General features: G+C 40.1%; 1 protein-coding gene across 1 annotated transcript; it reads right to left on the bottom strand.

The window, feature by feature from the left end:
* Nucleotides 1-7,612: 7,612 nt before the first annotated feature.
* LOC137397972 (uncharacterized) lies at nucleotides 7,613-9,517 on the bottom strand. The gene has a single exon (XM_068084070.1). It carries the CDS (start codon nucleotides 9,515-9,517, stop codon nucleotides 7,613-7,615), a length of 1,905 nt encoding a protein of 634 aa, XP_067940171.1.
* Between the last annotated feature and the right edge of the window lie 5,511 nt (nucleotides 9,518-15,028).

Here is a 15,028-nt window from a genome sequence, read left to right as displayed (position 1 = left end):
TACATACATACATACATACATACATACATACATACATACATACATACATACATACATACATACATACATACATACATACATACATATATACATATATATATATATATATATATATATATATATATATATATATATATATAGGGCCTATAACCTAGGACCTAATGATCACTGTCCCAACACCTTACCAACTAGGTTCAAACCCCCAACAACTGCACCCTTCTGGCGGTCCTTAGACAAGACCCTTGTCTAAGGACAAATATGATGATTGCAATAACCAAAGCCATGCCGGCTCGGACGTCGCCCGGTCAAACAAGGTCTGCGCTGCCTGTAGCTGAACCAGGACAAGGCAGTGGAAAATGGGCTACTGGTTCAAAATGGATGAAATAGACTCGGACTGATAACACGGACCTCAGGCAGTGCTACTTTATGAGTGAACCTCAAAAGTGGGGCTATATGGGAAGGATGCACCAACTGTGGATAAACATGCGCCCTGAATTGCCACTAACCGCTAAGCAACTTGTAGCTCAGAGAAGTAACATAATCAAGCGACACCTCATATCAGAACTTGAGGTAGATGAAATTAGGGAACAGTTCACCCAAGTAACCTCAACCAACGATGAGTGCATATCATCACACACCGTGACACATACACGATCTTGTGTTGACTCACAAGTTGAAGAAAACATGCACTTTGACCTTGACCCAAGAGTGAAGGAGCTTGCGGAAAATATCATCAACAAGATGTCAGCTGCTAATGATTATAGAAGCAGGGTACCGTTATGGAGAGTTAGCAAGACCATACCCAAGAAGCTGTTACAAAACATTAACTTGGCACTGGAGTCGATCTCAACTAAATCGATCAGTGAGACTAATGCCTTAATCTACAGTACGGCAACCGTCGTCTTGGAAGAGATGGTATTAAGCCACTGTCAACAAGGCTTCAAGCCATTCCATCTTGGCAGCTGAGGCTACAAAATAAGATCAAGGATTTGCGCAAGAAAGTAAGTAGGCTCAGTGAAAAGTCTAACCACAGTTTGGAGCGTCCAAAAAGGGAAGCCACAATAGAAGCTTTAGAATCTGCCAAACAGCAGCTAGTAGCACTCTCGGCATGACTGAAGCGGTACACCAAAGAGGGGGATAACAAGAGAATGAACAAACTGTTCATCAATAATCAATCTAAAGTGTATTCTCAGTTCAAAGGTGAACTGCGGAGGCAAATGTCAGATCCTCTCCGATCCAGTATTTGAAAGTTCTGGAAGGACATCTGGGAGAAAGAGACTACTCATAACACTACTGCAAATTGGCTGAAGAGGCTTAAAGAGAGCCACCAACCTACTGTGGCTCAGCAAGGACTCACCATCAGCGAAGTGGACATCAAGTGTAGAGTGCAGCGTATGAATAACTGGGCAGCACCTGGCCATGACATGATTCAAGCCTTCTGGTTGAAGAAATTGACATCACTTCACACTAGAATGGCTAAGCAGATGGAATGCCTGATAGAAGAAGGCAACCATCCGGAATGGCTGACCAAAGGACGAACTGTACTTCTGATAAAAGATCCAAAGCAGGGTACCGATTCCCAAGAACTATCGACCAATAACGTGCTTGCCCACCACTTGGAAACTGCTCTAAGGAATAGTTGCAGACAAACTGGAAGAGCACATGAGTCACTATATGACCAGTGCTCAGAAAGGAATTGGGCACAACACCCGAGGAGCCAAGCATCAGATATTGGTGGATCGGACGATCTGTCAAGACAGCAGGAAAAGGCATACCAATCTTTCCATGGCTTGGATCGACAACAAAAAGGCCTATGACTCAATTCCCCATAGTTGGATACTTGAGTGCCTCAGTATGTACAATGTTTACCCTGCTCTTGTGGCATTCATCAAGATGTCAATGACCAAATAGAAGACAGAACTGGAGGCTAATGGCAAAAAGCTGGCGAGTGTAAAAATTAAGCGAGGCATCTATCAAGGTGACTCCTTATCACCGCTGCTCTTCTGCATATGCCTAAACCCTCTAAGCAATATGCTGGAGAAGACTAACTATAGGTACCAGTTTAAAAGTGGCACCAAGATAAGCCACCTTTTCTACACGGATGACATCAAGCTGTACGCTAACAAAAGAAGGGACATTGATTCGCTAATACACCTCACTCAGGTATACAGCAAGGACATCGGAATGACCTTCGGTATTGAGAAATGTGAAAGGCTAATTCTTAAGAACAACCATTCTATGCTCAGAGATGGCCTAAGAATGCCAAATGGTACCATAAAAGATATAGAAAAAGGGTACAAGTACTTGGGGATTATGCAAAGCAACATCAACTACAAAGCCGAGGTACGTCACAAAGCCATTACCGTATACAAGAAACGCCTTCGGCAGGTCCTACGGAGCCAGCTCAATGCCAAGAACCAATTCATGGCAATAAATACCTACGCACTGCCAGTAATAAGATATCCAGTAGGCATAATGAAGTGGACTGGGGAAGCCATCAAGGAAACAGATATAGCAACTCGTAAACTGCTGACCATGCATGGAGCATTCCACCCACAATCTGATACTACTAGATTGTATCTTGATAGGAAAGATGGTGGTAGAGGACTCCAAAGTGTACAGCAGACAGTGAAGGAGGAAGAGCAAAGCATCAAAGCCTATGCAGCCTCTATGGCCACTTCAGATAAGTTGCTAGCTGAATTTCAATCGGCCGCTCTTGCAATGGACCTACACCCTGATGATAAGGAAATGGACAGGCACACGAAACCTCTTCATGGTGCTTACCACCGACAAATATCTAAGGTTGGCGATCTTCACCAGACATATATGTGGCTGAACAAAGGGAACCTAACGGCCAATACAGAGTCGCTAATCATGGCATCCCAGGAGCAAGTGCTCCCAACAAGGCAACACCAAACGAAAATCTATCCCACTAGAGACGATCATAGATGCAGACTGTGCAAAGATGTACCTGAGACCATCCAACACATCATCAGTGGATGCAAGCAGCTAGCAGAAAATGCACACACTGAGCGGCATAATCATGTCGCAGGTGTTGTGTATAGAAGTCTATGTGACGAGCATGGCCTTAATAAACCACAACACTGGTGGGAAACTCCTGGTAAGGTCAATGAAAATGATCGCGCTAAGATCCTCTGGGACTTCTACATCCGAACTGACAAGCATGTCCTAACAAACCAACCAGATATAGTGGTGGTGCACAAGGATAACAAGAGAGCTACTATAATAGATATAGCAGTACCCAATGACTACAATATAGACAGCAAAGAAAAAGAAAAGGTAGAAAAATATTTCTTTCTTGGAGAAGAGATTGAAAAATGCTGGGATGTAAGAACAACTGTAATCCCAGTAGTCATTGAGGCACTGGGTGCAATAACACTGGCGCATAAAATGTGGCTTGCCCAAATACCAACAGCAATCAACTCAGGTGAGTTGCAGAAAAGTGCGCTATTGGGAACAGCTAAGATCTTGAGGCGAGTGCTCAAACTCCCTCGTCTCTGATAGGAGACCCGAGTTAGAGCAGAAACTACCACTCATACGGGTTAACCGGGGTGGGGAATCAATTTTTTTAATTTTTTTATATATATATATATAAACTTTGAGTGAAATTTCCACACAGAGTGCTCGATATTATAAAATAGAGCCTATTATACAGAAACGAAAGTTTAAAACTTATGGTTAAAACACTTTTATTACTAATAGTTTCATGCTCTGAGGGAGCAATCATCAGATAAAATATGTCAATCAACTACAGGTGTTTATATAATAGAGTTGAATTAGCTAAAAGATGGAAATTTTAACTACATGGAGTCCATGGTCTTACTACAGATTATGTTTTGTGGTTGCATAACAAGAATTTGTCTACATGTCTGCATGTAGATGTCAGTTCATTTCGCCTGTTCAATGTAGCCAACTCAGGCATTCGAATGATGTAAAACTTTTCCCACAAGCACAAGTTACATGTCTTAGTTGAACAGTTAAATGATGTTGCCTTTCTAATAATTCTCCATGTTATATTAAAATCAATGTTGTTCTCCTTCAAGCTCCATACGTATTTACTAAGTTCGGTACTAGATCGCTTTTGTGCATGTCTAAATGTTGACTTGTGGTTGGTGTAGCGTGTTTTAAAGGCATCATCAGTAAGTCCAACATAGTGCTGGTCCGGCTGCTCATCTGTTCTTGTCACTGTTACTTTGTACCCTACTGACTTAGTTAAGCACTCTTCATCTAACGGGCAATCTTTCTTAATTCGGCAGTTGCATTCTCTTGTAACCTCTGGGTCAGCTTGCAGTAAGGCGCTATTGTGTGAGTTTATAGTCTGCTTGATGTTTTTTCATGCAGCTATAACTCACTTTGGTGTTGTTTCGGTTAAATATCTTTCACAGTAGGTGTGTGTTTGGAAACTCACTGTCGAGCATGCGTAAAAAAGTTCTCCCGATGTTGCTGGTCACATTTTTGCTGAAAGTTGGATTATACCAAGTTATCTGCCTTTTCCTGTTTTTCTTTTCTTTGCCTGTTGTTGCTGGTGAACATGTTAGCTGATAATCATATCCACTTCTGTTTAGCACATTCTGATAGATTCCGGTTTCACTCACAAAAGATGCTTCGTCGGATGAAATGTTTATAAGCCTTCTATTTATGGCAGTTGGTATATTCTTAAGGATTTGTGGTGGATGATTGGATCTCCTATCTATATATCGCAGAGTGTTGCTAGGTTTGTTGTAAATTTTATACATATTGTTGTTTAGATTCAATGTTACATCCAAGAAGTTGACAATTTTTCGGTTAGCATTGATTGTGATTTTCAAGTCATTTCTCCTAAATATTGCGCAAATTTTCCTCTTCGTATTTTGGGTTTTTTTGAGCTCCGCCTTCTACGATACCTAATCGATCATCTCGGTATAATCCATAGTTGTTACCACATTCTTTGCATATTTGGTGTAGAATGTATGCTCCAACTAGTTCGCACGTCTCGGCTTCATCGTAGCTGCCCATTGTGACGTCGAATAGCTGGTCTGATGTTTTTTGTTCCCAGGTATTATTCGTATCGAACAGTACAGATCTTTTACTGAGCAATATAACTTCTCTTTCATCGTCCTGTATGTTGTCAAAATTAGATGCAAAATATATAGCAGCATTTAGTAGTTTTGCAGATATCAATGAATAGAAAGTTACAATGTCAAACTCAGTAAAGGTGTATCTATTTTTATTATGGATGCTGCTGAACCATTCTAACACAGAGGTTGTGTTCTCCCACTGATTAAATTTTTTGCTTATTTTTACTTTGAGTTTATACGTTCGAGAATCCAATTACTTACTTTTCCGAGCTTCGATTTGGCCGGGTTGATAAGACGGCATGTTGTGTTGCACTATGGGCAGCCGGACCAGCACTATGATGGACTTACTGATAATACCTTTAAAACACGCTACACCAACCACAAGTCAACATTTAGACATGCACAAAAGCGATCTAGTACCGAACTTAGTAAATACATATAGAGCTTGAAGGAGAACAACATTGATTTTAATATAAGATGGATAATTATTAGAAAGGCAACATCATTTAACTGTTCAACTAAGACATGTAACTTGCGCTTGTGGGAAAAGTTTTGCATCATTTGAATGCCTGAGTTGGCTACATTGAACAGGCGAAATGAACTGACATCTACATGCAGACATGTAGACAAATTCTTGTTATGCAACCACAAGACATAATCTGTAGTAAGGCCATGGACTCTATGTAGTTAAAATTTCAATCGGTTAGCTACTTCACCTCTATTATATAAACACCTGTAGTTGATTGACATATTTTATCTGATGATTGCTCCCTCAGAGCATGAAACTATTAGTAATAAAAGTGTTTTAACCAAAAGTTTTAAACTTTCGTTTCTGTATATATATATATATATATATATATATATATATATATATATATATATACATATCTACATGTATATATAGTCATGAACCAAGTCATGAACCATTCATTGCCATGAACCAAGTCATGGCAATAAACACTTACGCACTGCCAGTAATAAGATATCCAGCAGGCATAATAAAGTAGACTGAGGAAGCCACCAAAGAAACAGATATAGCAACTCGTAAACTGCTGACCATGCATGGAGAACTCCACCCAATATCTGATACTACTAGATTGTCTCTCGATAAGAAAGAAGGCGGTAGGGGACTCAAAAGTGTACAGCAGTCAGTGAAAGAGGAGGAGCAAATCATCAAAGCATATGCAGCCTCCATGGCCATTTCAGATAAGTTGCTAGCTGAATTTCAATCGGCTGCTTTTACAACGGACCTACGCCCTGATGATGAGGAAATTGACTGGCACACGAAACCTCTTCATGGTGATTACCACCAACAAATATCTAAGGTTGGGAATCTTCACCAGACATATATGTGGCAGAACAAAAGAAACCTAACGGCCAATACAGAATCGCTAATCATGGTGTGGTTTATTAGAGCAATCACAAAATGTACACCTTGACACTATGCATGTATTTTCATCAATGCTGGCTTGAGGGATTAGTTCTAGCTACATGACAAAGAGGGTGTTACATAATACATTACATAATACGATGCAAGCTACATCACCCCTTGATTTATAAATCACAACCAGCGTAATCAGAAAATATTAATAGATTACATGTATATCTGAACTGACAATACAAATCGTCACAACATAAACATGGCTCTAGTGTTCATAAAATTCTCCATATCTTTCTGGAGGTCGCCTGTCTCTAATTAGTCTGGTCTTGCCCACTGCAGTATTTTCGTTGTCATGATCACTGTCACTCTCGGTATCTGAGTCTGCAGAACTATTGTCATTTTTACAGATGTTGAGATTATCAAAATCAAATTCAACTTCCACAGCATTGTCACTTGACACCCTATCACTGCCTGTATCCTCGCCATTACAATCAGCTAACCGTATTTCTGAAATGTGCCTGTTTGTGCCATCAACCTCTAAGACTACATCCGATACCAATGCAGTTACTGTTCCTTTTGCCCATACAGTAGTACATTTAGCATGCACTGGCTCAACATATTCTGTGTCACCAATTTTGTACGGGTTTCTTAACGCTCCTTGTAAAAATCTTTGTGGTTCTGCAACAATGTCAGGATTTCTTACTGCGTAGGAGTATAGCATTTGTGAAAGTACAATACCTTGCCTGTTTGAGGTATTGTTGTACCAAAACACCCTTCTGTTAACATCGTTTCCTGAACGCGCAGCCATTCTTTTAATTGTCCTATGGTTACGTTCGACAATGCCATTACCAGATGGCCTGTAAGCGCAACTAAACAAATGATTTACGTTCCATGTTTTTAGGATGCTAGACAACTGTGCGCTTTTGAAACATAGACCGTTGTCAGAAAGCAACTCTTGTGGGTGACCCCGCTCCTCAAATATGCGTACCAACTGTGCTATTACAGAGTTGGCTGTCTCATCTCTCAGTTTTAACCATATTGCAAATCTGCTAGGGCCGCAATCCAAGATGGTCAAATAAGGTATTTGGCCTACATTTGTGATGTCAACAGCAAGTTTTTGCCACACCTTTTCGGCTTCTAAATTTCCTCTCTCTCATTTCACAGGTGAAGGATCAATTTGTTTGCAGATTTGACACTCTTTCACAACCCTTTCAATCACATCTTTTGAGGCTCTGTCACCAAACCTCTGACTAGCTAAGTAACTCATCTTGTCAACTCCTAAATGGTGCACTTGATGCATGTTATATATTTTTTCATCAATACTTGAAACTTCCTCCGCTGCTACGCCCACACATGATACTAGTGCTTTCAGCCACTTTTTGTTCACCCTCGTTAAAACATCAGCACGATTGTTCGCTGACTTGACTAAGGACATTTGTAGAGTGATGCCATATTCTTCTACAAATTGTGCAATAACCCCAAGCCGCCTTTTGACTATCATTTCTGAAAATCCACTGACTTTGGGGCGATGGCTTTCTGTGATAATGGAATTAACCCAGTTAGACACTGATAATGAGTCAGTGACAATCGTAGCTTGTTTTACTCCCCACTTTATTGCAAGATTTAATCCTTTAAGTACTGCTCCAAGTTCAGCTACATTTATATGCATACTGTCATCAATTTTCCTTAGCCATGATGCATCTTCTACTATGCTACCTTCCATTTCTATGCACACACCAATAGCTATAGAGCTCGCATCACACCAGACCTTGCAACACTCATCTCTATTCACAGACCATTTGCCTTGCACTGGGTCATGTCTTGTTACCCCATTTAGTGTTTCATCTAACATCTGCAGCACTTCTTTTGCTATTGCATCATCCCACTTGCCATCAGCAGCACACCGCTTCATGTAGCTGCATGCGACTCGTAGCCAGCCAGCTACTGGGTAGTGACCAATCAGTTTACCACACACAGAAAACAAATCTCTTTTTGTATGATTACTTTCTACTGTTGGCACAGCTGAGTCACGTTGCCATGTACATATACCTTTTTTACTGATTGTCACGCGAAGCCCTAGAACACGCACTTCACGTAAATCAACAGGCTCTTTTGTGACTAGACCAAACTTTAACAAATGGCTGCGCACAACTTCGACTGACACTACTGATTTATTTACCAAAATATCATCAATATAATGATCAGTACCAGCAGCAACCGTAGGATCAAGTGACAACACTGTTGACAATATTTTCGACATAATCTTAGGTGCTGCATTGAGACCAAAACCTAGTCTAGTCATAACATACAATATTCCATTGAACATAACAGCTTGAGATCTCTGTAAACTAGCATCAACATGCAGTTGTAAATATGCTTTTTTTAAGTCTAACATACAAGCATCACTGCCTAACTTACGCCACTTGCGGAGTTTGTCTTGGCATACTACGGCGTCCAAACCAGGATGACTGCTGATATACCCATTCAGTTCTTTGCTATAATCCATTACAGGTCGCACCTTTGTCTCTTTATTAGGTTGTGTAGCTGCCAACAATGGAATAATGCCAGTTACAGTTCCATGAAGCGCTTCTCGGTGTGGCCGCAGCCATCCGTTGGCTATCCATTGCATAACCTGTTTTTCATATTCTTCTCTGACGGCATCACTTATAGCGTATTCTCCACATGTATTGGACAATATAGGCTTTCTACTTAACCACTTCCAAGCAACTGTCCACTTGTGACCATCAAATTGTGCTTTAGAGTCTCTATCATCTATAACTATCGGCGGCTGCTGGTCATCATTATGACTGACAGGACTAGCTTTGTTACGTAGCATCACGCCAACTGTTCTTAACTGTCTTGCTCTAAAGAATACACTTCTATTTTTATCTATAGGTACCCCGCCTAGCTTTGCAATGCCATCCATTCCCAGTATCATCTGGTAACCACTTACTAGCTTCGGAGCAATCATACACTGAACTGTAATTTTACAAGAGTGATCCAGTTCTATGTCAAGAGTTGCCTCACCCTTGCATGTAGTGATATGTCCATTTAACATCATTATTTGTCGCTGAGGACCTTTTGGTAGCAATCCTAACTGCTGTGCCCACTGCTGTTGTATAATTGATTGCTCACATCCACTATCCACCAATGCTTTTATCTTTGTGCTTTTTATCCATACATAAACAAATGGTAGCACAGAGTTTTTTACATTGGGGGAAGAGCCGGTGCATACACTTCCCCACTAACATTTCCCTGCATCTGAAAACAGCTTTTCTGGATGTGACCAAGTTTATTACACCGGTAGCACCTGACCTCACGGCGCTGCCAATGCTGCCTCCTTTTCCCAGCAGCACATGAGGTCGTTTCGCCATTTCCTGCAGTTATCATCATGCGGGCCTTGTTCACTAACTCCGAAAGACCCATGTCTTCTACAGAAGCAATAGATTTTAGTTGTGTAGCCACTTCTGTAGGTAATCCTGCCATGGATGCACATTTAAGCAATGGGTCAGGTTCTAATTGTCCCATCAAAGTTGTTAAACGTCCACAGCTTCACCATCTCTTAAAGCTCGGTTTTGCAGCTGAATATAAGCACTGAACCTGTCTACACTAAAAGCTGTCAACAAAGCTACCTTTAGTTTAGGGTAGTCTTCCTTGATATCATCTTCTAAAAGTTTATACACGGCAAATGCTGCTCCTGACAAGAATAGTGGCAAGAAGGTTGTGAGATCGTCCACTTTTTGAAGCTTGGCCACTAACTGTAGCTTGTCCACCCAGACACTGAAGTCACCACTTTTACTATCCTCATATGTTTTGATAAGCTCGGATACCTTCACTGACATTTCTAGTGTAGTTTAGAGCTGAAATAGCTTGTGGTTTATTAGAGCAATCACAAAATGTACACCTTGACACTATGCATGTATTTTCATCAATGCTGGCTTGAGGGATTAGTTCTAGCTACATAACAAAGAGGGTGTTACATAATACATTACATAATATGATGCAAACTACACATGGCAGCCCAGGAGCAAGTGCTCCCAACAAGGCAACACCAAACGAAAATCTATCCCACTAGAGACGATCCTAGATGCAGACTGTGCAAAGATGCACCTGAGACCATCCAACACATCATCAGTGGATGCAAGCAGCTAGCAGGAAACGCAAACACTGAGCGGCATAATCATGTCGCATGTGTTGTGTATAAAAGTCTATGTGATGAGTATGGCCTTAATAAACCACAACACTGGTGGGAAGTGCCTGGTAAGGCCAATGAAAATGACTGCGCTAAGATCATCTGGGACTTCTACATCCGAATTGACAAACATGTCCTAGCAAACCAACCAGATATAGTGGTGGTAGACAAGGAGAACAAAAGGACTACTATAATAGATATAGCAGTATCCAATGACTACAATATAGCCAGCAAAAAAAAGAAAAGGTAGAGAAATATCTCCCTCTTAGAGAAGAGATTGAAAAATGCTGGAATGTAAGAACAACTGTAATCCCAGTAGTCATTGGGACACTGGGCGCAATAACATTGGCACATAAAATGTGGCTTGCCCAAATACCAACAGCAATCAACTCAGATGAGTTGCAGAAAAGTGCGCTACTGGGAACAGCTAAGATCTTGAGGCGAGTGCTCAAACTCTCAGGTCTCTTGTAGGAGACCCGAGTTAGAGCAGAAACTACCACCCATACGGGTTAACCGAGGTGAGGAAACAATTATATATATAGATATATATATCTATATATATCTATATACACATATATATATATATATATATATATATATGTATATATTAGTGTTGGGCCGGCATTGGGTTATCCGCTCTTACCGATACCGAGGGATTCTTGGTATCCAATGAAACCAATCATTTTCGGAGACAGCTAGTTATCTGCGGCCGGTTTGATATGATCGGTATTTATCCGTAAAAGCCTATCGGTAAATGGTTATACGGATATCCGGATACGCTTCGTTGACGAACATGCTAATCTCAGCACGCATTGGCGAACAAACTCAACAAAAAATTCCATGCTTACTGTATCTACTATTATATTACACTACATTGATAATGCCACCAGCTTCGAAGGTTTGGGAGTTCTCTACAGATGGGAGGATGTATAAAGATTTTAACGGGACTGGACTTTAATTGGACTGCGTATAATTATGTGATTACATTACCTGATTACAATATGTGATAGTAAGATTTCTGTTAACTGTTTCAGTATATTTAACAAAGAGAGCCCCTTGCCATTATCTATCTGTTCTCTATTATACATGACGTTTGTATCAATAACTATATTTTTAATAGAATAAACAATAAAAAGACATCTATCATGAAACTTATATTTCCATCTTTTTTTTGGCTTGCTAAAACAATGAGTCTCCTTGCCGTAACAATATAGTGCTGACTCAAGAATGTTTTTTGCACAGGCTACTTTTTGCACAACGATAAAAGTTGTTCGAGACAGTTATGGTTTAAAGTTTAAACTATTTAGAGACACACACTGATAACCACATACCGAACAATAGTACCGACAATACCGAACTTTCTTAGTTGGCAAAGGATACCGAAGATAGTAAATACCGAGGATACCGATACCGGGAAAACCGATAAAAAAGCGCAAGGATATCCGATCCGGCACTAAATTAGATACCGGCCCAACACTAATATATATATATATATATATATATATATATATATATATATATATATATATATATATATGTATATATATGTATATATATACATATATATATGTATATATATGTATATAGTAAGTAACAGCAGGTGCAAAAGCATATAAAAAGAAAACTCTACACTAAAAACTTAAAAGATGATTAGTGGGGTCTGAAATATTTAATAAAAAGGTTGAGAAGAAAGTAAACTTTTAGTAATTGCACTACAAATTGGGTTCGTGCAATGCACTCATCAGATGCGGTTGTGCTAAAATTAAAAGCTTTACCGAATGTTCCGAAATGCTAGAAATGGGCTTTCTGTATTAGTCATGTGATTTAGTGCGAAGTGTAACCGAGAAGATAACTCCGAGCATGTCTGCAATTGGAAGTAAATTCATTTCCTTTATTTAATGTGCCCAAGTGTGGTTTGCATGATATGAAGTATTTTTTCTATTAAACTTAATTTGAATTGTTTTGTTTTGTTTGTATATGGTTGTGATTGAGCTAATATTTTTTATGTTATGTTGTATGTTGAGTTGCCATTGTATGACCAAGCCGCTTGGTCAGAAAATCGCTTGTATTTCACACTGACATGGCCTGGTCAAAGAAGAACTCTAATAAAATATTTGACATGACTATGGGTAGCTATGATGGAGCGGCTACTTGTGAATTAGTACGGATTTACTTACTGACTCAATACCCAAGGAATAGACGTGCAATATTGGACTATACAGAGACGACGGACTTGCGGTTTGCAAGGGTACACCACAAGCTATAGAGAGAAAAAAGAACCTAATATGCAATATATTTAATAAAAACAACTTGAACATTACTATTCAGGCCAACAATCGATCAGTAAACTTTCTTGACCTAGCTTTAAATCTACAAGAGGACAGCTTCAAGCCTTTCAAAAACCAGGTAACACAATACCATATTTGCACAAACAAAGCAACCATCCACCTTCCATATCGGAAAACTTACCAAACAACATAAAAAAATGATCAAACGCACTTTCATCAAATGAACAACAATTTAACACCACAATGCAACCATACCAAGAAGCACTCCACAAGAGTGGATACAACAGCAAACTACAATATGACACTAGCATGAAAAAATCCAAAAAACGTATCAGACAAAGAAAAATCCCATGGTACAACACCTAATTCAGCGCCAATGTTGCAACCCATATCGGAAATTTTTATTTAGCATAGTTATGACAAGCTTACCAAAGAAAAACCTACTCCAACCAATACTTAATAGACAAACCGAAAAACTGAGCTACTCAGTAATGCCAAACATGAAAACAATCATTGATGCGAGCAAAAAACACCTCACTAAAACCATTACACAACAAAGAAAGGACAACGAAAAAAGTTGCAACTGCAGAAAAAAGAACAATTGCCCTTTTGAAGGAAAATGCAGAGCCAAAATTGTGATACACCAAACTACAGTGAACAACCATACAAACAACCACGTAGTGACCTACATAGGACTTTGTTCAACAGAATTTAAAACTAGATACAGCAATCATAAAGCCTCGTTTAACCACAAAAAACAAATAACGTCACACAGAACTTAGCAAGCACATTTGGAAGTTGAAAGACAGCAACTCAACATACAACATAACATGTAAAATATTAGCTCAAGCGCAATCATATACAAACCGAACAAAACAATGCAAACTATGTTTACTAGAAAAAATACTTCATAATATACAAACCACACTTAGGCACATTGAACAAAAAAGAAATGAATTGACTTTCAATTGCAGACATGCTAGGAGCTATCTTCTCGGTTACACTTAACACTAACTCACATGATTAATACAGCGAGCCCGTTTCTAATATTTCAGGACATTTGGTACAGCTTTTAATTTTAGTACAACCGTGTCTGATGAGTGCATCGCACGGAACAAATATGTAGCGCAATTACTAAAAGTTTACTTTCTTTTAAATATTTTTTCAAATATTTCATACTCCACTAAATATCTTTTAGGTTTCTAGTGTAGAGTTCTCTTTTTATATGCTTTTGCACCTGCTTTTAGTTAATATATATATATATATATATATATATATATATATATATATATATATACTAGCTGCATTACCCGCCTACAGTAACAGATTCACGTGCAGCATAAGGTTTATTGAGAGTTGGCTTTCATACTGTAAAACAACTCCAAATATGCAGTTACATCTCCCTCTCTCCATCTCTCCCTCTTTCCCCTCTCTCCCTTTCTCCGTCTCTCCCCTCTCCCTCCCTCTTCCTCCCCCTCTTTCTCTCCCTCTCTCTCTCCCTCTCTCTCTCCCCCCTCTCCTCCTCACTCTCCCTTTCTCTCCCTTTCTCTCTCTCCCTCCCTCTCTCCCTCTCCCTCTCTCCGTCTCTCCCCTCTCTCCCCCTCTCCCTCTCTCCCTCCCTCTTCCCCCTCTCCCTCTCCCCCTCTCTCCGTCTCTCCCCTCTCTCTCTCCCTCTCTCTCTCTCCCTCTTTCCGTCTCTCCCTCTTTCCGTCTCTCCCCTCTCTCTCCCTCTCTCCCCTCTCTCTCCCTCTCTCTCCCTCTCTCTCTCCCCCCTCTCCTCCTCGCTCTCCCCTTCTCTCTCTCCCTCTCCCCCCCTCTCTCTCTCCCCCCCTCTCCTCCTCGCTCTCCCTCTCTCTCCCTTTCTCTCTCTCTCCCTTAGCTCAACGCAACACTTGCGGATAGACAACATTTTTGGTTTTTCTGTCGGGCGTATGAAGAAACAGTTTTCGGCGTGTGCCTACTTTTGAGCAGGCGACATATAGCTGGTCATGGCTGATGCAGGGTGATAGTAAGTCGATAGCAGCTGCTCTTTTTCTTTTCACAATAGCGTATCGCAACTCTCGGAGTACTCGTGAAAGTTCTGTAATAG

The sequence above is a fragment of the Watersipora subatra genome, chromosome 6, assembly GCF_963576615.1.
Source record: "Watersipora subatra chromosome 6, tzWatSuba1.1, whole genome shotgun sequence".
In the NCBI taxonomy this organism is placed as follows: domain Eukaryota; kingdom Metazoa; phylum Bryozoa; class Gymnolaemata; order Cheilostomatida; family Watersiporidae; genus Watersipora; species Watersipora subatra.
The sequence above is the reverse complement of the archived record's forward strand: the minus strand, read 5'-3'. Positions and strand labels throughout refer to the sequence as shown.